At 36.8% G+C, this 27142-nt stretch overlaps 1 protein-coding gene across 1 annotated transcript in view; it reads right to left on the reverse strand.

The window, feature by feature from the left end:
* Positions 1 to 27142, reverse strand: part of LOC105382164 (tyrosine-protein phosphatase Lar) — a 337896-nt gene that overhangs the window by 183417 nt on the left and 127337 nt on the right. Inside the window, exon 5 of the mRNA XM_048631524.1 lies at positions 14092 to 14200. Coding sequence (XP_048487481.1) covers positions 14092 to 14200 — 109 coding nt within the window. The remainder of the gene's footprint in view (positions 1 to 14091; positions 14201 to 27142) is intronic.

Consider the following 27142-nt stretch of genomic DNA (forward strand, 5'->3'; position numbering starts at 1 on the left):
GGCGTCAATGCACGGCGGGAGTAATGTTCGGGACAAGAATAATAGTTTTATTTGTTAATAAATAAATATGTCTCTGGAAGTGAGGAAACTAGCGCCATCTAGTAGAAAGTAGCCTAACTATGTAGTTCATCTATTCAACAACAGATGGCAGCACGGAACTGGAAGTTTCTACTAAGAAGTAGAACATTAAGTCTTTTCTAGAGCTTTCTGGAATACTCTATCTTCCGTAGAGAATGGTATAAAAGGCGACGCTTGCGCCTCACAGGCATTCAGTTGAAAGGCAAACAGCGAAGAAAGAACAAGAAGAAGAACAAGCAAGCAACAGCTCTAGCTCTCTCACTTCCTGACTGGTGAACATTAAGAAGTCTTTCATTCCTGATCCCTGCCCGCCGTACTTCCCTCAACCAGAATAGGTGCACCCCGCACAGTCGGAAAAATAAAAGTTTACGTTTTATGGCATACAAAGTGGCGCCTCTAGTGGAAACTATTATGCAACTTCTGACTGATAATGTATGCAGATTACAGAAGATAACGTAAACTTTTATAGTTTTCAAAAATTGCAAAACCTGTAAAGATGGGCGGATTCAATTTCTCCAACGTAATTAAACTAAACATTACAAGATTCCAATCAGCAGCGCATCAGTCACTGTCCGCGGCGGATTTAAATCTATTATTTGTTGGTGTCCCGAACAGTCCCGATAGGAACGCAATGATTGATCCTTTCCGATGCAACTCCGAACTGAGATCAAGTTGCCCAAGTTTGATGGAAGATGTGGACTTCGCTGCGCTGACTGGGGTTAGATAAATGACCGCTAATGATTTTAACCATAGACTAGTTATAAAGCGTCTCATAATTTTCTACAACTGTTCTATGTGTAAGCTGCTGGCGTTCCTTATTTAGTCAATTATGAGGGGAATACCTACTTAAAAAAATCTTGAATTGATGATTGAAATCTTAAAATTAATGGGATAAAGTTCAAAACAATGTTGGTATCCATATTCGCATTGCCTCATAAAGGGTTAGTAACGGAACAAATTTTTAAAAAACATAACGCCTTAAATTGACTTCAGGCTGCTTGAAATACTATTTAGATACCTACTAGGTAATTCAATCAATTCAAATGCTAGCAAATATTAATAACTAACCTTACAGAATTCAACGCAATATTATTACCAACATTTACGAACGAAGTATTCGCACCACTAGCTCAGCCTATATCCCCAACCCAGAATATTGGAATCCAGCGCTTGTTAACAAACTTAACGCGGAGAGAACTAGTCATTACGTACTTAGGCGCTACCTCCAGCTAATAAACCGAAGGGCCGTAAATGCCTACGTAATGGAGGGGAAGGTGGAAATTAAATGCAAATTAGCTAATTTTATTACTCACCACCCTGCGGTTAAAATAAAACAACCCCGCGCCATGATTAATATTGCCTTGTTTTTTTTCTTCTTCCTATTTTCTCGTCCCGCCCACGACGGCGGCACTCAGCAGAAAATATTAGACGAAATAATTCGGCCGCGCTTTTTGCAAGTTAATTTCGGGCTTTCATCTGTGCTCCACATTGCCTCTATTTACCTGGCAAGGTCAAACTTTTTTTATTATGTTTTTAAGTATATTGAGGTCTTATGTAACGTCGAATAGACGGTAGTATGTCTTCTTAGCTTGTCGGTGACAATAATAACTAGAATAGAATTTGGCATAGAGCTAGAACAGGATTTGCCATCGTGGTGAGATTAGCTAGTCAGATTAGTCTCAGTTGGTCCATCTCGCGGGCAGTATAGATTGGCAAGTAAATTTTGTCCTAAATATATAAATCATACACACATTATTGTTAGGTTTATTTTAAATTATGCCTGATAAGATAACCGATATCTCTGGATTTACATAACAAATTTTCATTCCTCTCGAATTACGCAAGTATAATATCAAACCGTCTGGCCTCCATCTGTACGTCAAGTCTCTCTCTATATCTATCATCTATACATATCTAAGTAGATATCTATATCACTCCTCGAGCTCATAATGATTAAGTTACAGATCGTCTAGGCGCTGCCGGATCGACCGGCGAAACGATATTATCCTGTTATCAGGCAGCCTTGGACGGAGTAAAAAATACATCTAGGATTTTAGATAGTCAAGGGACTATTGGGGGCCGAATGGAAATAATATTTGGAGATGGAAAGAGCGGGTGCGTTCACAGTCGTCACAATGTAGGATCATGAGTTATGAGTACAATTTGTTAACTGCTTCCATCAACAGTATTGGTCACATCTTTATCATTGTTTATTTTCTGGTGGAATGAATATGTACCTGTACCTACCTAGGTATAAAAATAATTATGTAAGTAGCAAAACAAACCAGTAAACGGACTATTTCAGGTGTAGCCGATAAAACCATTTATAAATATTTATTCATGTACTTTTATTTTATGTCTTTGATGTCGAGTTGTTACATAATAAGGATCTACAAAAAGCTTAAGCTATATCGGTAATCATAAGTAAGAGGTAATACAAAAACTCATGTTCCTATGAAACACGTTATAACCTTTTACGTTTACGAGTGAAGCGGGTGATTCTCGCTTCCTAACCGCCGAGTAAGACGTATCAAGTTACGTACTGCAGTCGTAAGTGAGCTGTTATCACTGCATGTTACGTTCTCGTGTTACGGTTTATTAAGGAAGAGGTATCTTGGGGTATACGTGCTTTGAAGATATAAGTTTTGCGGGGGAGTAAATGTTTGAAAATACGGCGTATACATAAATAACTTTGTATTTATAACTACCTAACACGTTTTATTTATAATTTGCTTTACACAAAAATTACTGTTTAAGTAGGTACAATAATTTTGCACTACCTAGTAGCTTATTTTGTTAAAAATACGATTTCATTCATTCCCGAAATATATTATGTATACTTTAATAAATAAATAAATAAATAAAGGCTAACTTTTTTGTCACACACACAGTTTGACACGTGTGATAGAGAGGGTGTAGGGCCGCGTGCTCATTTGTCGGCGTGACGCATGGCGCGCGCCGCGAGACAAACACGACGCGACAACGACGTTACGACGGCAATACGTTACACACTGTTCCGGGCGGTGCGTCGCGGCGTGGAAGTTCATTGTTTATTCCTTGAACATATATTTAAAAACAAATCGGTTTTGTTATTAACTTTTCGGCGAACAATAAGATTTTTTGATGAGTCATTTATAGGTAAATTCTAATGTTGCAAAGAGCTTATTCCAGTTGATTTTTTTAATGCAGCCTAGTGGCAGTTGAACTTGCATACAAAGGACCGTACATTGAAATATAGTATAATTTAAATTAGATAGCTCTACTTGCTTTAGGCGAGTCCTACAGAGGCAATGACACTCTGGCATGGCTTACAACCACTACCGGCTACCTGTCATGTCTAAAGTTAAGCAGCGGGCCGGCAAAACAACATGCTACGATGATAAAACCGTGCCCTTACGACCAAGAACTATAAATTACATGTAATTGTCCAACTTTTTGTATCGAACGCGGGGTGTCAAATCGTTTCATAATTAAAGTTGCGTGACCTGAACACATGTATGTGACAACCGTCTGCCGTGACGGAGGGTTGACGAGTGAGCACGCGCCTTTATATCAACCTGTAAGGTCACATTGTACACTTACCCTTACACGTAATGCATTTGGCTTTAGAACTTTACGATAATAAATGTAACTTACCGCATTGGTAAACCAAATTTTGTTTTAATTGGCGCTATATTTTGAAACTTTATGATGTAGGTACAGTGATAGTGGTTTGAGGTTATGAACGAACAAAGTTTGGTGCGAATATTGACCTGATTTATATAATTGAATAGCAAACAAAATAACACTGTAGGTACTAAAAAATCCCTGAAATTTTCATAATTGATTTTAATTCTTGGTAACTATTTTCATAACAAAGTTTTGTGTTTTCCCCTTTCTTTACATGTTTGCATTTAGGAAAACCCGTTAGCTGCAAACTTGTATTCAAATTTCGAGCGCGCGTTCGAAACCCCGATTGTGTATTTTAAAAGACGCCATGAATCATCAAGAAATATTGGCGGGATTATCCCGGATGAGCCGGGCCGGGTCGAAACATGGAGTGCGTTCTAAAACGCCGCTGGCCGCATAATATTACACTTAATGTTTTACTTTCTTTCGCCATTAATTATTCATAAATTCTTGGACGGGCATTGGCTTACGCAATTTTCGGGAAGTTTCAGCCCGACGCTTCGGCTTAACGTGCCGAGATCAACGACGTATGAAATCTTAACTAGATACCTACAATGGAAGTATTTTCGACACCGGTTTTGGACACAATTAAAATAACACTATTTTAGTAGTGAACTATAAGCCATCATTGGGCCAATATTTGGTTTACTACCTTAATTTTGCCTCCACATTTGCCTATCTGGTCACTCGGTTTTGTTATTACATAAATATATCTTCTAATAGTTCTAATTCTAATATTTAAAACGCTCCTAGTGAATTTTTATTACTTATTTAGTTATTAAAAAGAAATCTCATGTACTCACATCATAACTGCTCCTAAGACTAAATAACAACACACAATAGCGAACATGCTTTACTGAATACAGTGCGTTATTACGACAACATCCGACTACCCTACCTGTACACAACTTCAATCAAATCACACAACAAGGGCTAACAATACTGCATATCATTATTAAGTACTAAGCAGGCAGGTACATCGTTATTATGATGCTTGACATGGGACCAGGGGGGTCACTATGTCAAGCGAACGAACGAACGAACGAACGAGAGCTGTCATGCAATCGATACGTTTTATACAGCAACATAGAGTCGTGCTTCGCGCAGCGCTCCGAAGCTTAGGAGAAGCGAAACCGCTGCCCTAACCACGACTCTATGACTGTTTTGGCAGTTTTTCAGAGCAAATGCTTGATTACGGGGTTTTTGAGATGCTACGTCGCAACGCAGTTTTGTGTACAAGCCCTTAGCCGTGCAGATTGCATGGCCACTCCCGTTCGTTCGTTTTTGATTAATGTAGTGACCCCCCAGGTTTTTCTACCGTGCTACCCCACGAAGATGTATGTAATGCTTTGCATTATGTATGTGTGCTATCATGATTTACGACATGGCCTACTCATACATGCACGCTCGTAATAATATATATATAGGTGTAGAATCGAGAATCAGATACCCTTTACAACTAAGAGAGGATTATTATTATTATAGAGAAAACGTATGTGATAGAGTTACAAGTGCTATAGCTGTGGAAATAAGGATGTTTCCTATCTAAAGGACATATTTGTAGCTGCATTTTATGAACAGAAAGTGACAGGTATTGGATGGATAAGCCATGTATATGTGGATGTAGATTGTAAAATTGTACTATGTATGTGGGATGAAAATAAAACCGCCGGATGCACTTGAAACAATCTAATTTAATTTATTTACACCCAAATAAGAAAACCATCTTTAGTGCTAAGCGCCATATTTGCAAGAGCCAAAGACATTCATAAAAGGAAGCCGACCATAGTGAATAATAACCATAGTGAATATTCCTACTCCCACATGTATGTACAGTATACCTATCGTAATTTTTTTACTATTGTCACTGGAACTTATTCATTGCTCGTGAGTCTAAATATATAGTAGTAGTAATACCTACCTACCTAGTACAGTACCTAGTTGGTAGGTAGGTAGGTATACTTACTGTACTAAGAAAGCAAAAATCCCTTATAATTAAGTAAGAACTTAATTCCCGTCGTCTTTAACTCAATAATCGTAAAAAGCGAGAAAAGTCTGAAAGCTCGGCTGTACAAAAGTTGTAATCGCGCCTCCGATCTTATCGACTATAATTATACAGCTTGATTACAATATTATGGGCAGTAGAGAGCGACCAACGAGTACCGCATTTCTTAATGCACGCCGATTTTTAACCACCGACAAAAATAGGGTTGTTATAAAGTTAACGTGTTTATGTGTCTGTGTATCTGTCTGAGGTAGCGTAGCTTCCAAACGGCTATACAGATTAACGATTCGTTTTTTTGGGTCATATATAATGTTACCCCTAGTATTACAACAAACCTGTATAATGTATATAATATACCATAGACTTAGTACATACTAAGTCTATGTAATATACCGTCAGTAAAATCTTTTCTAAAATTTCAAATCTACAGTTCTAGTATCACATTGGAAATACACACATACTATGTAAGCAAAGTGCTAGAGGAGTGGTGACGTCATAAATGTGGCGGGAACTTTGAGGCCATTAGCCCACAGAGTAGTTCTATTCACAGTCAACTATGACATCATTGTGTGCTCGCAACAACTGCTATCAATGTATGGGAGCCTGGTACAAAATTCAGGAGACCGGAATAATTTATAAAGAAAATATAAAAAAATTATAGAAAGAAAATACAAAAGTGCCTATAAAAATACAATACACTAAGGGCTGCTTAGGAAAAACGTAATAAAACATTTTCTTTACTAAAAAGTTACTGTTTGCATGAACGTAAAAAAAAACGTAACAGAACATCCAAAAGAGTAGTCCAAAAAGTGTACCTACAAAGTGTGCAACAGAAAGACTAAATACAAACACAAGTGACTCTAAACATGCCCGCTCCTAAACCCGCCGCCGTACGAATAGTGAACAATACAAAATTAACGAATATTCTGAGCTCCAGCCGGCCGTCCCTTGCGACTCATAATTACCCGCATCACGGGGGGCACTAAAGCACTCGGTGCCCAAGAGTCGTAATCGTAAAACGAGTTCACAACAGGTGCTCCAGCTGAGCACTGGCAGACACGAAGGTACATACTCTGTGGCGCGCTCTGGGCATCTCTGCTCTGTGTCTGGAGGGTTACTTTATACTGACGAAAAACAAACGAACGCGAGCTGATGAGCTATCGATACGTATAATACCACGAGTCAGAGTTCGGGGCTCTCAGCAGCAGGAGCTTTCGGGCGCAGCAGCGCTTCGAAATTTAGATTTTCGTCGTATAGAGTGACCCCCCTGCGTCTGACGCTGGCATTTTTTTTAATACTCATGTGCATGAGGCAAAGGCCCGCGCGCTTTTCAGCCAACCGATTTCGGTTTCGCTTCCGGCTGTTCTGGTTGCGAAATGTTGAACCTGTATGTTTTTTTTTCGTGTGTTGTGTTATTCAAATCTGTTTTTATCTGATATGTTATTCATACATGCCTATATATTTGATGAAAACGGACAGCGGTAAAAAATATTCAAAAGATTGAATTTTTTTTTGTAACGAAAACATATACGGGAGGTATATGTTTTCGTTACAAAAAAAAATCCATCCATTCCTAATTTCACCAGATAAACTGCTGGGTTATTGTAAACTTATGAGTGTGAGTGCAAAAAACCACTTCAAGAGAACTCAGTCATTCATCAGAACAATAATTCAAACCACCATTACCAAGTCTAACCATTACTTAAATACATTTTAATAAACAGCTCAGGTCACCCAATACTCCAGTTCCCCATCAACACTAGGGACAATGGAACCCCCGGCAACATGTAAAGTCGCCCGCTGCCACTAAGTCTCCATAAATTGAATTCAGTGCAAAGACGGGAACAATTCCTAGCGAGCCAGCAGGATAATACCTCTACTTATGTACCGGTACCACCCACCTGAAGGCTTATTCTGAGAAACTGGTCGGTGACGCGAATCACGTAATGAAAATTAAATGTCTATGGTATCTCAGTGCCCGATAATTTGCTCTTTCTTTAAAGGTATAAGCGTCCACGTATCCGTTTCGTACGTATCGTACCAAACTGATTTTCATAAATGTATATACCTAGAAACGGCATCGGCATGGGATGAAGTGGACACACTTGTGTGAATTTCTATGCTGAATATATGTCCTACTAAAAAGTTAGTGAGACGTCCATTAATATAGCACCTGTAATAGGATCATATTACAGATCAGAATCTGGCAATGAACTACCTGCTTATAGCACAATCGTAAGCTTTCAGAATTCATATTCAACGTGGTAGGAAACTTCCAAGATATCTATTTGAATTGAGAAAATTTATTAAAATATTCGTTACTCTTAATTTTAGTTGTGTGAAGGGTTGGGTTTCAGTCTTACTACAGGTAAGTTAAAGTTTGCTAAAAGATGATAATAATTTAGTTTACATTGATCATTTTAAATAATTTACTGTTAAAATTAGCTTATCGGAATCACTACAAAATTGATGTTATGAACAACCTTTTAAGTGCAACCTTTTTTTTCTTCTAGAGACAACGCGGGGCAAAAGCTTTCAGCTCTTAGGTATTTACGGTGAGCGTCCCGCTCGAAACTCTTTACTAGCCGAGATAACGCTTTCACGGCTCTCCTTTTACAAGTTCCATTAACTTTGGCAAAGCAAAGACTGCGACTAAACTATGCACCGTATCGTGTGTACATCTCTTTTCAACGCAAGCTGCCCACGCCTCACACTAGTTAACATTCTGCCGACGATAAAAGACCTAGAGTAAAAGGAAAAAAGGAATCGTCAAAGCGCCCGGCGTTTTTCTACACTACGCTGTCATTCTATTGGCGGGAGTTCGAACGATCTTAGTTCAAAAGTGGAACGGTCTTTGAAGCTGGCTGCTCACACCATTTAAAAGCAAAATTTTAAAAATAAAATATTTAAAATAAGAACACTGGCGACAGGACCGCTTGCGAGAGTTCCCACTGAATAGTATTAATTGGATATAGAGCTTGTGCAAAACCTTTTAAGCCAGTAATTCTGTTAGTCTCAAAGCCCATATTTTTCCTAGAATTCCCAACATAGAACCATGTAATCTTCGTCCATTAGTTAGTGGAAGGTTAATAAGGTTCTTTGTGGCGCTATCTCGTGTCGCTTTCACAATTTCGCAGTGAATGCGACATAGTTCCGGCGGTGTTTGCCTACATCGCGCACAAAAGCGCCCGTCTCCCGCTCTGTGAGCTAATTTTTGCGGGGTTAGTTCAGAATTATGATGCACAGGATACGAGGCCGGCTTAGATGATTTTAATGGAAAATTTCACAAGCTGTTTGTAGTTCGTTTTAGAAGATAAGTATGCGGTGACCCTCCGCTGAAATTGCTTTTCAGCTTCCTACGTGCCATACCAAAGTGAGGTTAATCCAATAATAACGTCTTTGGGCGAGTAATCGGAATCAGATAATATTTGGTGCACCGCAGAATAATGATCATAAAACCCGAGAACATAAAAGAGCCTCTTCCTATTATTTCTCACGGTGCACTGCACTTTCAATTCTGGTGCATTGTGCTAAAGTCTCTTTTCCAATCGGCCTATTATTTCCGCTAATAAAATCTTTGAAAGGCCAATAATAACCTTCGAAGGGAGGTTTTCCTGCTGAAATCATTCGCCTAAGCTTCCTCAATAGGCGATCAAGGAGCAGAATAGAAAGTTAATGAGACGGAAACAAAACTGTTTGGGTAATGTGGGACACAGACCTACTCCACGAGTCTGTTGTAACGCGATTAGAAAAATACAACTTTTTCGATTATTCGCTGATAGTACTTCCCAAGTTAGAGCTAACGACCTGTGAAAGTTGGAGCTGACTCGTAAAGTTAAGTCATGCAACCTCCTTTCAATAAACCTATTTGCACCATCTGCGTGGCCCGTCAAGGAGTTTTTAATCAATAGGAGCATATATCAAGGTCCCACTTTCGAACTGTTTCAATTCCGAATTCGGAGTTCACAATCTTGGCTCTCTAAATTCAAATAAAAGCCGCTCACATATCATCCGTAAAACTGGAGGCGTCTTCATACAATGGACCTTGCCAAGCAATATTGAACTTAAATAACCGACCATCCATGCAGAAACTTTATATTGGAGTGGATCTAAAAGAAATCTCTTATCGAACGCGCAGACTTCGCTAAATGTAATGAGTTTATATTGTTGCATTCTTCCATTCCACAGCGCAGTCTGGATGAAAATATACTTGGCAGTTTTACACTATTTTATTATAAAATACTACTTATATTGCTCTGTTTATTACGAAACAATATGACTGCTCAGAATATTACATTCAAGAGAGTGCGATGAAATTTTATAATTTTTTTAATCGTTCTCTAAATCTAATTTATAATTTCAATTTGCGGAGTTTTATGGTTACTTACTTACATATCTCGTTTCAATATAAACAAAAAACACCAATATATATGGGGAATAACTGAATTTTTGTCTACTCTATGCTTTGGCCACAGCGACGATTATAGAAGCAAGGATTAATATCTTCCAGGCGGGTCGCAGAGCGATCGGGGTTTTTCCACGGTATATACAGCCTTTGTGACTACAGTTACCAAACTCTTTTGTTTACTAAAAGCATAGCCTTCCTCGAGTGAGAATATAGAGAAGCTATACATTTACTATGTATATCCACGTAAGTGTATATATGTACTATCTATTTAAAGATAATAATAGATAGAGCGCTAGAGGATTTTTTCATTGAATATACCTATTTGTTGCGTTATTTCATACATAGTCATTTCTGTACTGGAACTATTGAAAGCAACAAGGCAAAAGATAATGCAAAATTAAAAGTTTACTAATTACTTATAACCTCAGGGTAACCACTAGACACACAGAACCTAAGCACAGGTCGTATAATAAAGTACCTATTGAGTGTTGTTCCACCCTTCAAAAGTTACTTCAAAATATGTTTTTGAACCACGTCAAAGTGAAATTGAAAATTGTGGCTACTTTATTTTATTCAACTGTAGGAACTTTGTGATTAGATATTATTTCAGATAATTCAAGCCTTTGTAAATTCAAAACTATTATTACAGTGAATTTTGTGTTAGTCTAACAAAAAGCTTGAACAGAATATTGTAGTTTTTTTGGGTGGTGAAATATGTACTTAGAAGAGAAACATACTGTACATATTGTAGATACATCTAGATCCTTGTTGTTATTTTCAGAGCCCTATATACCGTATGTGCGAATTATGACTGATAATTTACCACGAATCCAAGCATCTTCGCTCAACAGCGGTACACCCTAGCGTTTTCAGTAGAGCTTAATTTTCATTACCCATTAAAAATCTTCCAACATCAATTGGAGCGGTTAACGGCACAATAAAGAGCGACAGAGACAAACAATAGTAATTTTTGTGCTCTCTCCACAGTCCCGACCGCACTTAAAGCCGGGTCTACACTCATTGTTGTTTTACTTCTTAAATTGTTATAATGCTGATATTACGGGCAGGCGGCGCGGGGTATTTACATAAGGGACGACGGCTGCGAAGCCCATAAAGACGATTTCAACAAACTTATAACCTCAAATACGGACGAATGATACAACAACGCCTGCCACTAACCGCCATTCTTTTATAATAACACCAACCCTTTTTCGGTAACAATCCGGGCGTGTATTTAAGGTAATTTCGTGATATAAAAAGTGGAGTCGGTGGAGGTAGATCGATTGTGTTTCTTTAGTGTTTGGCTGCTTTCAGAATAGGGGACGTGGGTCGTGTGAGTTTGTGTATTTTATTGCCTAGTATTATTTACGGGCTTTTAATATTTGACCAATAAGAGCCTAGTAGATTAGGGGTATTTTAAGTCCTTGGCAAATCGATAATTCATTCAAATCACAGGCCTTGGCTTAATTGATGCCATGATTTCAAAGAACACCATAAGCATAAAAAAACTGTCAAAATATAGCCAACTAAGCTACGCAAAGCTACGAGTATAATTTGCGCCTCTGGAATTAGATGTAAAGCACCGAGAAAACGTTTCTCAAGTCTGGAAACACTGCGAATAGTTCGGAAATCCAAATTAAATGAACGCGCTCTGTCGCCAAACGAAGTTTTACGACGTATCTATAAAAAATATACGACCAACGTGCCCGGTCTCTATTGCCGCTGAGCGTTTCGGTAACAAATAAAAAAAAAGTCGCGATACGCGAAAACTTTTCATTTGCATTTTAATATACACAAGGGACCTGTGAGGAGTAACGCATGACGAGCTTGTGTGTGTGTGTGTGTGTGTTTAGTTTATATGTAGACCACTCAGTAAGTGTAGACCAGGTAGGTCATGTTAGACAACTTCATAATAACATACTACTATTATATTTATTATGTCATTGTGATAAATTTTGATTATATTCTTGACTTACTTAGGTATTTCGATTTAATAACATTTACGATTTTAAAACCAATTGTTGGATGGTACTCTGAAATCTGCCATTGGAATAGATAAAACATTAAAATTAACAGTTTATTTGTTAGACAAAGGATAACTTAAAGGATTACTTTGTCAATATCAAATTCATTTTTATTGACGTGTTCCAAATAAAACACAGACGCAAATCAAAATTCTCCGGGCGATTTCTTATTACCGAAAATAAATGCGAAATGTTTACATACGAAAATAAGCTTTATTGTAATTGTGTAAGAATCAAGACGAATCTTTGTTTATATCAATCAATCTCGACAGAGTTGTAGTATTAAAGGTCGATATTCGGCCTCCGGCTTTAAGTTAGGGCGCCATAAACGTAATATATGCATAGCCCGAAATATCCAGTGTCATAAACTAAGCTCGTAAAATTGTTTTCATTTCCATTTTGATTAAACGATTTTTAATGACTTTATTGTAGTATAGCATAATTTTAAAATGTACTTGGGTAGTAGTAGAAGCTCCTACCAAAATTAATTTAGGGAGTTACATCCAAAGATATCTATTTACAGTTGAACTATGAATATGCTTTATCTCAGTCATACAAAACGTCTAACAAAAATGACTGTTTATTTTATCGCTTATATATTAGTTATATTATAAGCTGTTCTTACCAAAAATACTATTTTAAACAGCCGAAACCCTTCTGCACAGCCGAAAAGCGTAGCCGAAAGTCGCATCCAATAAAGGACAGACACTTCACCCCCCGTCTTGACATAGATGGATTTACATTTAGATTATCTCCTAGTTGTTAGGTAGCACACGCTGCGCCCCGACCGTTTCCAAAGTGAGCCCGGGCGTTTCCGAAAATACCCGAGCGTTTCCGAGCCCAGGATTACAGATTTGTTTCACTCATTGGGCATGATGCGAAACGATGTTCGTCAAGACTTCGATAAGGAGTTTTGACAGATAGAAGTGGTATTTATTTTGGTGATTTAGTGACATTGAGTAAGAAGGGAAGCTATGCGGTCGAGCCTGCGATGTTTTTATATTTAGAGGTAATAATAATGAAGAATATGAATACTTGTAAGTATAATGAGAAGATCTAAAAAGGAAAATATGCTTACTAACATGCCTAATCGTTATGATAGTTTAAACTAAAGCATAGCTCATGTAAAGCAATCTGCGTAAGATATTTTGTGAACGGGGAACCGACAAAACAATAGTTTGAATATTTACAAAATATAACAACTTCATATTAAAAACAACGACAGGAAAAACACACGCGACATCGATTTAGTTCCATGGAAATTATACTTCTTAGTAGTAGCACTATTAAAACCCCAATTTGGTGCCATTACGTCATCAGATCGTTACAATATTCTCCGTATTCCTAAATATATGTTACACTAACATGCAAGTTGGTGAACCCACATTCGGTAGTAGTAATGATTCGCTCTGAATTGTACATTTTCGCAGCCAGTTAACTAAGCCGTCCGCATTTCTGGCTCAATGGCGCAGCTATGCGCGTCAGCGTATTTAACCGTCACGTCATTCTGATTTGCAAAAACTGAATAACATTTTTTATTAACTATGCAGTGGAATTCTGCTACGCAAATATACCCTTGTATACTACTCTGTAAAGCTTATAATAGGTGATGAAACATTCAATAGAATATTTTATTGTTACACGTTTGTTGCTTTAAAACTCTCAGACAGGGTGACATCTATTCTATACTTATGACTCTTATGAGCTATTGTTAGTAGGTATACACTTTTTAGACTAAACCCAACTTCGTGACCCGGTGATGTCTGCCACTCTATCATCATACTTATGAGAATCCTCCGTACCATTTATTCATCAGAGCAGGCCAAATCTATTAATTTAATTCACGCACCAGAATCCACTGCCAAACGAATGTGAGTTCTCAAAAAAAAATAGATATAGAAACTTACCAGACGCGTCGACTTGGCAGACGAAGAGCAGAGCGAGGAGTAGCAGAGCGGCGGCGGTGGTAGGCCCGCGGCGCCGCTCTCGCATCTTACCGGCGCTGTCCCGCGCCGCCTGGGCAAGGTAAGATGTCACGATAACTACCCAACATCACCGACTCGACCGCCCGCCGACTGAATCGCTTCGCCACCCAGAGTAGGGCGCTTTACTTACGCTAAGACCTTAAACTTATACACATCACAACCAGTTTTGCCACCTTTTTTCGTTAGCGCTTAAGACTATTTTTTTTTGATATCACAAAAATACGACAACCGCTTCGATGATTAGAATTAGATTTTTAAGTATAATTAAGTTAGGTATTTTATTATTAGTAATAGTTTAACACGTAGACGTTGGATTTGATAAAGGTTAAAATTTATTTACAACATTCAAAAACGCTTTTATTTAAGTTAAGTTAAGATTGAGGAGCAATTTTTTTGTAATGTAGGCTTTTTTTCACTGGTAATCACGCCGTGCTATGTTCGGAAGCACAGTTCAGAATCCGCGTCAACGGAATTTCAACCATATTCCATTGTTATTCGCACTGTTTTGTCTTCTCAACTTGATTCTTTCACTGGTTTGTTTGCACACGTTCTTGTTTCACTACTGCAAGTATTTATCTTTTCAATCAAGCACATTTTTAAACTTTTCGTTCAGTATCCCGCTGCACCTGTAATCAATTCAAAGAAACATCGGTAAAGATTGCTCAGAATAAGGCTTTTAATTTTACTTATTCTGATAATCTTTACGGAATCTATTTGGAATTGGAATGCGCATTTTTCAGGAAGTTCACTTAGTTTGTTATTGAATTCGAACTAGTTTCGCTAAACAGTTGTAATTTTCTAAGAACTATAAACTCGTGTGTAAATGCATTAAATAATGAAAACAGGCGGAAATACGAGCAAACATTTTTATCAAACTCCGAAAATAAAAGCGAGTTGCACAACACCGCGAACATTAAACAGTACAGTTTTGACAGTAACCTAAATTTAAAATTCAAACTTTTACTTCGTATTTCGCTATTTGAATTCCAGCCAGTGTTTTAATATTTCAGCACAGACTAGTGTTCCAGCAAGGAGTTTCAATATCGAATTTAATAACCGAGTGCGGACTCCATCGAGCGGGAACTTGAAGATGCCGTTATCTTGGTCCTTATTTGTCACGGAATAATGACGACAATCGCGTGTCCGGTTCAGATGCTGACCTCAGTCCGGAAGTACCGGTTTGCACAACTTATAACTTCAATATCCAGAGCCAGGTGTGGGCGGACCCGAATCAACCCATTTGCATGGGAACTACTTGGAATTTGGCTTATAACTCGCAGATATTATGGGAATCTGCTATCTGTTCCGTAAAGGAGATGTTTGCGGCTTTGACCCTTGCAGTTCAATAAATAGGTTTTATTGCAGACGCTGGCATAGAACGGTTTAACGGAAACAAATTTTAATAAGAGATTTTAGATTGGAATTTCTCTTCAAAATGCAGACTGAATTTTGTAACGTTACTTGGTATACATTGCCATGTACTTGAGTCAAATATATTCAGTATCAGTGATAGGATTATAAAGTTTAAAATTGAGATTAGCGGTGTATGAAACTCATCAAAACTTTTAATTTCTCCTTTACAGCTGTGATCAAGAGACAAATGTATGTAAATTAATTTTGTCACTCCTACAGATTCTCTTGCCCGACAGGGGGCGAAGTAATTTCGCTTAAATTATACAATGGCCTTCGGGCTATAGGCATAATAAATATATATATATTTCAAGAATAAATTTATGTAGGTATGTAAGAATAATTAAAATAGTCATGTATTCATACAATTTAGTTGAGGAGGAACTGAATTTTTAATTTGAAACAGATTATTTTTGTTAACTTTTTCAGTGTTTTAGTCTCATGAAGCAAGTTGTTATGAAAGGGTTATTATACCTCTTTCTGTTAAGTTAGTTTAAAAATTCCATCGAGTATAACTTACTTATTATGTAAGTGGACTTATATAGGTCACACAACCTATATAAACGTAAGTAGGTCATAAAACTAAACGTGCTGCGAACCAAGCATGATGCTTCAAATTCAGGCTTTAGTCGAAATATTGCCAAAGAGTTATAATAGCTTATTTTGCGGATACAGTGGGATACATACTATGTATGTAAAAAGTCATATTCTAATTATGAATCTAGTTAAGTAAAGTTTATGTTTATTTACATCATACGAAAGTTAAGTTTAATTTTATATGATAGTTTTACGATACCTTTTATCATTAAAGATCGACGGTGTGTAAATGCTTATTATTTCAAATAACTTGGCACGGGATTCAAACCCCATGTCACTCAGATAAACCAAGCGCGTATCCGATAGCGCTACTACCTCACCGTTGTGAAACACAATAAAACTATATAATGCACACTATAAACACAAGAATTATATTATATTTTCCAGTTCAATTTGTATCGCGTTTGAAAAAATTCGCTAAAGCAAAATTGACATTAAAAAATGGGCAGCTAACGTTAATACTGGTCTAAATCTAGACTTGTCGTCAACTGTATTTTGAGCTGCGTATTTTCACAGTGATGTCAGCTCTGTTGTCGCGTATTTACAAAGCGCGTTAAGCCCAACACGACGCCCGGATTAGACAACGACAGCTACCAGAATATATCACATAAAACCCAAAGGTATTTGGAAAATATGCAGCCTGGAGGACGCGCAAAATAATAAGTAGGTCCCACCTAAGTGTAATTATGTTTTGTATCGAGTATATACTCACTGTTCAAATTGCGTCATATTAATTTTCACGCCATTAATTATCGTGTGGCACTTGAAAGATATCCAGAAACCTGACACGCGTGTATTTTTATATAATAAAACAATTTTAATAACAGTTTATTCAATTCTCTGATTTTTATTCTTATATTTTATATTTCGGCTACGTAAAATGCTACGCGCTACGATTCCGCTACGAGTGCTACGAAAACTATTGTAATATCCCCCCCTGTAGTGACCCTTCGGACTCTAACCTACCTATTTAAGACGTATTTTTCGCCCTACATAAATTGGAACGGAACTGAAGAGAAGTTTTGTAACGGTATACGTGTTTTGCATTATTCGTTTGGCCAATACGTGATCGTCTAGTCTAGCGGTTAGGACTCTACATTGCCGAAGTAACTCAAGTTCTTTTAGGAGGTTGAAAGAATCCCTACCCTAGCACTAATCCCTAGAACCCTAGTTCATAATCCCTAGTTTATCTAATTTTAGGACAACAGAACAAAGCTCAAGCAATAGTTATTTCTTAAAAATATACATAATTGAGAGTGATTTAAAAATATATATTATATATATATATATATAAAAAAGGTTTTTTAATTTGAATAGAAGGTGCGCCCCGCCTCGCACACCCTATGAAGGACGACCAGATCCGTCCACCAGACCCATCTACCTTCTCTAGCCCACTGGCTCTATTCAAACTGGTTTTTTTTTGTCAGTCAGTCCCTAGGAAAGGATCTATTGATTGGGATCCAGATGATGTTAATAATATTTTATTCAGCTTCACAATTCGGCACGGATATCTCCTGAGCCTACTTAAGCATTTATTCGACACGGATATTTCCTGAGTCTACTTCTGTATCCATAATATGTAATAGTTATTCGGCACGGATAGTTCCTGAGCCTACTCTTGTATTTTCGACACGGATATTCCCTGAGTCTACTTATACATTTATTCGACACGGATATTTCCTGAGTCTACTTATGTATCAATAATGTGTAATAGTAATTCGGCACGGATAGTTCCTGAGCCTACTTCTGTATCCATAATATGTAATAGTTATTCGGCACGGATAGTTCCTGAGCCTACTCTTGTATTTTCGACACGGATATTCCCTGAGTCTACTTATACATTTATTCGACACGGATATTTCCTGAGTCTACTTATGTATCAATAATGTGTAATAGTAATTCGGCACGGATAGTTCCTGAGCCTACTCTTGTATTTTCGACACGGATATCTCCTGAGTCTACTTATACATTTATTCGACACGGATATTTCCTGAGTCTACTCATGTATATCGTCACAGTACAATGTTTTCCAATAATGGACATAATTAAAATATAAATATTATCTCCCATTTCAGCTTGTGTCAAGAGCAATCACTCAAATGTATCTCTATATTGTAGATCTCAGAGTTATGTGACAATTAATATTTTATCGATGCTGGCTTGTATCTACCATGGTACCTACAAGTTGTTCGAGGTGGTTTCCCTGCCTCTAATTAACTTCATCACAGTCAAGCTCAACATTACTTATTAATAACTAACTGTCATCATCTCCTCCTGTATATAGTATATTGGTAAGTTTGTAAGAAGAATCCAATTCAGCAACTGCTTTCCTTTACCCAAGCTGATAAGAAGTCATTTCAATTTATTTATCGGTAGTAAGAAACTCATGTACTATGAAAATATTTTCCTATATTATTCAAAACTTAGTAAATTTTATTTAGAATAGAATACAGTTGAAACTCTTATGGTCGCCAATCGCCTCAATGACCCTAATTATAAATTTTGTTTAATATTATCAACATCTTATCCAAACCCAAATCAATAATTATTTATATTAGCAGAATTAAAGGAGAATAATAAGTATAATAAATTATTACTAATCACTTAATATGTAAAAGTTGTCATGGTCACAGTCAATAATATATAGCCAATGATACCCATTTAACCTTCAAAAGTAAAATTGCATGAATATTCACTATGGAAATATTTATTTTATCTTTTCCAAATATTTCAGTTAACTTAAAATAGTGTTAGTGCTCCTATGGCTGCCATCCAACACATTGACCCTACGGGTATAAGTATCTAATTGAAGGTATTTATTTTATTTAATCAGACAAGTAGATAACTTTAGTAAAAGTAAAGTTGGTGCTCAACTAGGTCGGCAACTGACTCATTGACCCTATTATTTATTAATTTTGTTTAATATTCTTAACATCTTTTCTAAAGCAAAATCAATCTTTATTTATATTAATAAAAGGGTATAATGCAGGTTTTTAAGTATTATAAATTATCATTAACTTGCTGAATATATAAGAATTGTCTTAGTCACAGTCAGTCAGGTACAAGTTATGGCCAATATAACCATTGAATAAAAGGAATACTCACTAAATTACATGAATTCTATTCTGTTTTCTGATACATAACTAGTAATTGAGGTACTGAAGTAAATACCTATTGAATTCCAATAAAGCAAACTTTACATACTTAGATGGGTAAGTAAATACCAAAATCATATCTATCACATCAATGAGTAAGAGGCCTAGATCCACCAACTATACATCAATAACATTCACCACACAAGAGATACAAAAGGATAGCATGTTTTTCAATTCAATAACCTACTCTCCCATAGTCTAAACCTACCGGCTTAGCATCTAACTGGTTTGAAGATGAAATGCATTTTATACAAACCCACATCTTACACAATGTACCTAGTATCAAATACCTAGTAAGTAAGTATAAATTTAGAATCTGGGTTTCTTAGTTCTGAACTAATGTTTTGAAAGTAGATTTGTTTTGCAAACAATACCACACTGGTGTCCTTTAAATGTATGTTAGTTTTGTTGCTGCCTAATTGTTAAAGTATGATGATGAACAATACTTCAAATACTTGAATTTACCAAGTGTAGCTAAATCCATAATAAAACCATAGAGAATCATTAAAGTAGTGAATCACACAAGTACACACAGTAATTATTCAAGTAGAAACATAGTATTTTATGAAAATATGGTTCGGCCCATTTTTATTCCGGTGGAAAATGTATAAATAAAATCATTTCAAATATTAAGAATACAAGTAATAAGTTATAATAACCACTCTTAGAGAATCAAAGTACATTGAGCTAGCTGTAAGATTTTTTTAATTAATTAAGTACATAATAGAAATGCTCATTCAAATAAGAATACAATTTTGCTAAATGGATTCATAGTTTAGTATGAATAACCTGAAGCATATTCTTCATTCTGGTTTCAAGACTGAATAGATAAGTACATGCTTACATGAGAACTAGATGGATTTGGTAGAAATATGTTTATATTGTGTATCTCAGGAGTTAAGTAAATAAGTACAGACTACCTAGGAATATGAATTCCTTGTAATTTAAACAATTTCAGAATGATCTAATAAGTTACCTAATAGATTTACTTAGATTGCAAGTACTTATCACTGAATAGTATTCCACATAATTATGTTATATATCTGATGAATCGTCCATTATTAATACTCAGGTACTTATTCAGATTGTTGTGTAGGCCTAGTAAGTTTGTAAACCAAATATGTTGGAACATAGGTTATGATCATGATCCACCACAATGAAACATAGGTACACCTAATGGCCTGTATTTTCCTAATTACTGTTCTTTACTGGGTAGGCAAAGATTGCTGGGTGAAACAATTTCAGATAGATAGAATGCTGTGAGTAAAAGTAACATACTTAAATACTTGAGTCATTAGTCATCATCTCAATAGAACATACCTGTAATATATTGATATACTTAAGTAACTAAGTTTATTCCTTCCAGGTAAACAGACATAGCTTGATGAAACAAGTGGGGTAATTTTCTCATAGTTGAATGTACTTATACTTGTAAATTGATTGTTTTATGTGATAGAATCTTTAAGGCTGATTGATGAAGTAAAAGGTGGTTTCTTTGGGTCTCTCCTAATAAGCCTAGGTACCGTAGCAGCCTTCAATTTCAAAATGGCCAAGAAGATTAACAATAAATAATGGGGAACAATTGGATTTTTAGGTTATGAAAAATATTCTAATTTTGAAACCAGAACAAAGTAGACAGATATTCTAATATAAAGAATGGGGTGAAGTATAGATATGCTGTGATACCTCTAAATAGTGGTTATGACAAAATATTATCGACACTTAGCTGAGGATCCTGAGGCGCCGCCGCCGGCCGGTCGAAGCTGCAAAACCACCCCGCCATAAAATACACTTCCACTATCACTCCCATCTGCAAACGCTCCATCCTATCACCCGAAACTCCACGAGAAGACCCAGGGCGAGTTTTCTTCCCGAAAACTATTTATAGCCTCTCCTGACCATCGACTCTCCTCCTTTCTTTTTTTTTCTTTTTTCCCGGTTCATCAATCGAACTTTATCGATCCAACCCCATCCCTCTGATCCTAGACTACAGGTGGCGCCACTGAGCTAGACAATAACACAACTATTAAATATTTTTAAGGTAATAAACCGATGAACTATTGTTCTATAATTATTGATAATTAATATTATTATTATTTAACTAGTATTTACTAATTTTAAGTCCTGATTCACTTAATTAGAACTAAAAGATACTCAGTTGAGCGTCAAGGAGGCGTAGTACGTAAAGTGTCGCGTAAATTAGTGTTGTGCAAATCTGATCCTCATAATAATAACTTATCACTATGGCGTCATTCATTTCAATAATCAAACAATAATTAACAGAGCCGTATAAACGGTTGAAACATAATATAACCGAATCTAGTATGATATCTCTTTAAACTCTAAGCGTCAACAATAAGACTTGTACTTATTCTAGGTATCTGTCGATTCGAACGACACGACAGCCCCCGAACATTACCATATAAGGAAATGCATCATCGAGTCTAACCCATTAGATGGCACTAGTGTGGCATTTCTACATCGCGGTATGGTTGTGTTTTCCAACCAGCGTATAGTCTTATTTTGCTTATAATAAAAATTTCGCCAATCTATACATAATGTATAAGTCTGCTACGGACGGACTATGTTCCGTTACAACCACCCCCTAAATTTTTAGGAAATGCAATTGGATAAAAATTTACCTATCTAAGACTTATACATTATACATGAATAACGGTACATGAAAATAACAAACTAATATCAGAACCTTACAATACAAATAAGTTTCGTTACAACCACCCCCTAAATTTTTAGGAAATGCAATTGGATAAAAATTTACCCACTTAACTTGATAGACAATGATAACTCTATATCTTAGTGAAGGTGATAAACCCCAATACTCTCATATTAAATTTACTTAATTCATAGTATTGTAACCAGTGTTTTATTGTTACTTAGTAATATTAAAAACAGAATATTCGAGGTAACAGTCGCTGTACCCTTCGCTATCTCGAATATGCAACGAGTTCGGGGCCCCCTACTGCAGATAGATGCCACCCACTCGACCAGCGCACCCAATGAGGACAACAAAGGTGTCATTACCCGACAGGCGTGCACATAATCAATCCTATCAGGTAACTCATTTGATAACTCTCTTATAAGAATTCATCAAACGCCTTATATGTTTCTCAGTGATTTCTCCATACGATCGATGCATTGGTTGAATTGCTTACTGTTTTCTTCCCAATGTCTTTGCAATTAAGAAAAGAAACTAAGTAACAAAGTTAAACTAAATACTTGAGTTGAGACCCATATCCCCTCTCAAATATGTGATCGATTAGAGCCCTCACTGTAGATCCTCACCGAATGTCCAGTCAAGCAGACACCATCTACGACACAGGTATCATTATCCAATAGGCTTACACTATCAGTAGTCCTGTTGAACAACTCATTCGATAGCCCCCTTATAGAAGCTCACCAAATGCCCTATGTGCCTATCAGTGGTTTACCCGAATCGTTTTACTTTTCTACTTGGATTAACTCCACTTCAACACCTTCACAACACTTTTATCAACAGAATTTTGTAAGGTAAATTTAAGAATCCCTGGGTCTTATCACCTTCAGCATTTACTAAACCTACCTAGCTTTATGTAAACCTGTAAGCTATAGTGACAACAGGATAAAAGTTTATAAGAAAAACAAATAACTGAACGAAACTTTTAACGAAAAGAAATGCATCTCTGGAAGTACTTCTTAATTATAGCTTAGTTACGTAAATATTAATTAATAAATTACGGCACACTAAAATTGTAACCAGTGGTAAGCGTAGACAAAGTATTCGAGATAACAGTCGTTGTGCCCTTCGCTACCTCGAACACGGAACAACTTCGAATCCCCCACTGCAGATTAATATCGCCCCACCAAACCAGCACTCCCGCGAAGGCGACAAAAGTATCATTATTCAAGAGGCTTGTATTTTTAGCCTAATGAATAACTCATCTGATAGCCCCCTTATAGAAGCTCACCAGACGCTCTATATGTCTCACAGTACTTTCTTAGAACGATCGGCTCATTGAGTGACATTTAAATTAGTTCCTCCTCAATGTCTTTGTGATTTATGCAAATCAATAATAACTCATTAATGAAAAATATTTGAGTTGAGATCCAAAGTCACACTATTCCCTTCTCAAATATGAGATCGTTGAAAGCCCGCACTGTAGACCATCGCAGAAAGTCTTAGTCGGTCGAGACAATAAAAACGACAAAGATATCATTATCCAATAAGCAATGCTACTAGATAACTCATTTGATAGCCCCCTTATAGAAGCTCGGCAAATGTCTTATATGCCTATCAGTAGTTTATCCGAACTGTTCAGCAGTAGGTATGTATTTAAAAACCATCACTTATCACCTTCACAAAAAAAATATATATTATAAAATGTAATCTATCACGGTAAAGTTATTAAGTATAGGAAGAAGTACTCCAAAACTACATTCCATTTCATTACCATACCAAAGTATAGTCACCGACATTAGCGCGCCCAAAAGTATAAAATTTACAGGGCCAATGAATAAATGACACGGTTACACGGTGTGACCATCATCACTGTACCTTCAGATAACCTGTACCTAAACTTAAATCCAAGTAGAAACTTATTTACTATCCCTCTTGTGTAAGTACACAACACACCCCCTTGATTTAAGAATTTATCCACTCTCCTAATCACTAATCATAATAACAATAATCCTATTCCAATCCATAACTTTTAGTTTAACCCAAAATCCTTTACAAAATCAATTAGTTATTTAAAGGAGTGCAATGAGAATTTAAATCAGCTATACTCAACCTGCGGCCCGCGTACAATGACTTAAACGTGTTTGTGGCCCTTACATAAAAAAGGTTGAGTACCAATGATTTAAATGGTGTATCACCCCCAAAATTAAACAACTCTAAAATATTTATCTATGTTGATGAAATACTTAGGTAAGTTAGGCACATTCGTTCACTCCAAGACAGTCAAATTTAAAATGCATTCAAATTGTCAAATAACCTAAGCTCTTATCTATTCCTGTAGATGAATACTCTCACCCCCACGTGTGTAACAACAGAACAATACTTAACCCACATTCACATCACGACCGTCTTTCCTATTTTATAGTATTGATTGACTCAATTCAATCACCTCACTACACTCTCATTCATAAACATTCCTACATTTTTTAAACCATATTTACTAATTTTAAGACACACCCCCACTCTCATATGTCACCTATTCCTAAACACACCCTACTGATGATGATGATGATTATAAAATTGGAGCAGCCCATATTTACTCACTTTAAGAGACACCCCCACTCTCTTATGTCACATATTCCTAAACACACCCTACTGATGATGATGATGATTATAAAATTGGAGCAGCCCATATTTACTCACTTTAAGAGACACCCCCACTCTCTTATGTCACCTATTCGTAAACACCCCCTATTGATGATGATGATGATGATTATAAAATTGGAGCAGCACATATTTACTCACTTTAAGAGACACCCCCACTCTCTTATGTCACCTATTCGTAAACACCCCCTACTGATGATGATGATGATGATTATAAAATCGGAGCAGCCCTAAGGATACCTATTCTGTGACATTTACCTAATATTATGTTGAACCGCCCGATGATTATGAATCTTGGCCATCATAATCTAACACATCATTATAATCTAATACACATATTATAGTTTATAAAATATAGCATGAGCCCTTTAAAATATACCACGTTTGATTGACAGATCTTCCTGGTAGATGACTATCGACAAATAATTGTAAAGTTTTACGTCGACTAAACCATTTGATTACCGACATAGCTGTCAAAATATGCAAGCTGAAGTGGCAGTGGGCTGGTCATATCTGCCGAAGAACCGATAACCGTTGGGGTAGACGAGTTCTCAAGTGGAGACCACGAACAGGCAAGCGCAGCGTGGGACGCCCTCCTGCCCGCCGGACCGACGACCCTAGGCGGGTGGCGGGTAGTGGTTGGATGAGGAAGGCCGAGGACCGAGTGTTGTGGCGCTCCTTGGGAGAGGCCCATGTCCAGCAGTGGACGATTATTGGCTGATGATGAAACCATTTGACTTTGACTTTGACTTATGCCTGCTAAATAAAGTTGGGTTTCCCTTGAAAGCGAAGGAGTGACAAATAAAATGTATGGATTTGACAGCTGTCATTCTAATCAAGCTATTTTTAAAGAACTGTAACATACATTCACTAGGCTCACCCCCACTATCTTATGCCTTCCAGCTTCCTCTCCTGGGAACAGTCCTAAACACCCCCTATATGTGATGACGACATTGAAGTAACCCTATGAATACCTATTTGTGTGTAACTTTTAATCTAATGATGTTACGGCCAATGATGATGATGAACCCAAGCCACCCTAATTTAACACATTGATAAAATCAGATATAAGTAAGTATGTAAATACGAACATAGTTTCCTTCACTAGCTCATTTTATTTACACCGTAATCTTATCATTCCTCTATCTCATAATATCCCTAATGTCGTGCACATTATTCACAATATCAATCCATACTCAATCGCACCTACACGCAATTAGCAATCCAGTACCTATACTATATGTAGCTAGCACGCACTCACGCGCAGCCTGTATTTAGGTATACACTGCAGGACACGATCCTCCTCCAATTCCCCAACAACAGAGAGCCACCTCCACAATCTCCATGCACATAAATTTAACACCACAACACACATTGAACACCAAAAAACCGAGGATCGAACTCGAGACAGTAGTCAAGGTCACTATCCACCACAACATTCGGTAGTGTAGCCGGCTAAGTATTTACATACATGTAGAAACATAAGATCATAATATCATAACCTCTCTTTCTCCACATGCTAGGTATCGATTTCCCCCTCCTAGTTCCAATTATATACCTAATTTCCTATACCTGCGTATTAGCAAAACGCATACCTACTACATACATGCCATTGAAGTAGGTACAACGAAAGGAGTGACATATCCACTGTACCCAACACACGAACAGTGCCTCCGGCATCGGCAAACAGCCACCGACAACTGATCCCACTACATAATCTTTTAACCACGGTGACAAACACCTTAGTGACAATCACTGGAGCTGGTCAGCTGTTTGTCACTGACATTATAATAAGAAGTAACATTACCTATCATTGCCTTAATTAAATAGGTACATACATGAAGGTCATTGAACCTGTACAAAACAGTCTTTAATTTTGTCGACACGAATGCGGTAACTATATACATATTCAGTTAACCCCACGAAAGCTGAATATACTATTACTAAAATCCACAAAACTCATAACAATAATATTCGCTAAACATACAACAGCCCTTTCCTTTGTCCGTAAGGTACCTACACGTCAGGTACCTAGAACTCACCTACATCCATACCAAATTCATGACACCAATCCCCTTCTATCGTGGGTAAAAGTCACCTTGACATAAGACCCAACACTAATCCTATCTTTTCTATGCTGGCAAAATTTATTTGTCATACATCACTAATTCTCATTACACCCCTTTCTCTAGCGTTGAAAGTATAAATATATCAGCATATAAACATACACCAAACCTATAACAACACTCTTCCTTTATGGTTTAATTAAACCCACATAACGGACTACCTAAATAAATGAGTAAGAAAATTATACAATGCAAAATATTTTAATATGTATACCAGCGCCACCTGTGATAAAACTCTTGAACTGCAATTAATCATTGATATCTACAGGTAATCAGGTTCGAACATCAAATACAGCTAGCTAACTTCTTCCTGTTGTATCCTTATTTACCTTTTATTTAAAGGTAAG

Source organism: Plutella xylostella, chromosome 29 (assembly GCF_932276165.1).
Source record: "Plutella xylostella chromosome 29, ilPluXylo3.1, whole genome shotgun sequence".
Taxonomy (NCBI): domain Eukaryota; kingdom Metazoa; phylum Arthropoda; class Insecta; order Lepidoptera; family Plutellidae; genus Plutella; species Plutella xylostella.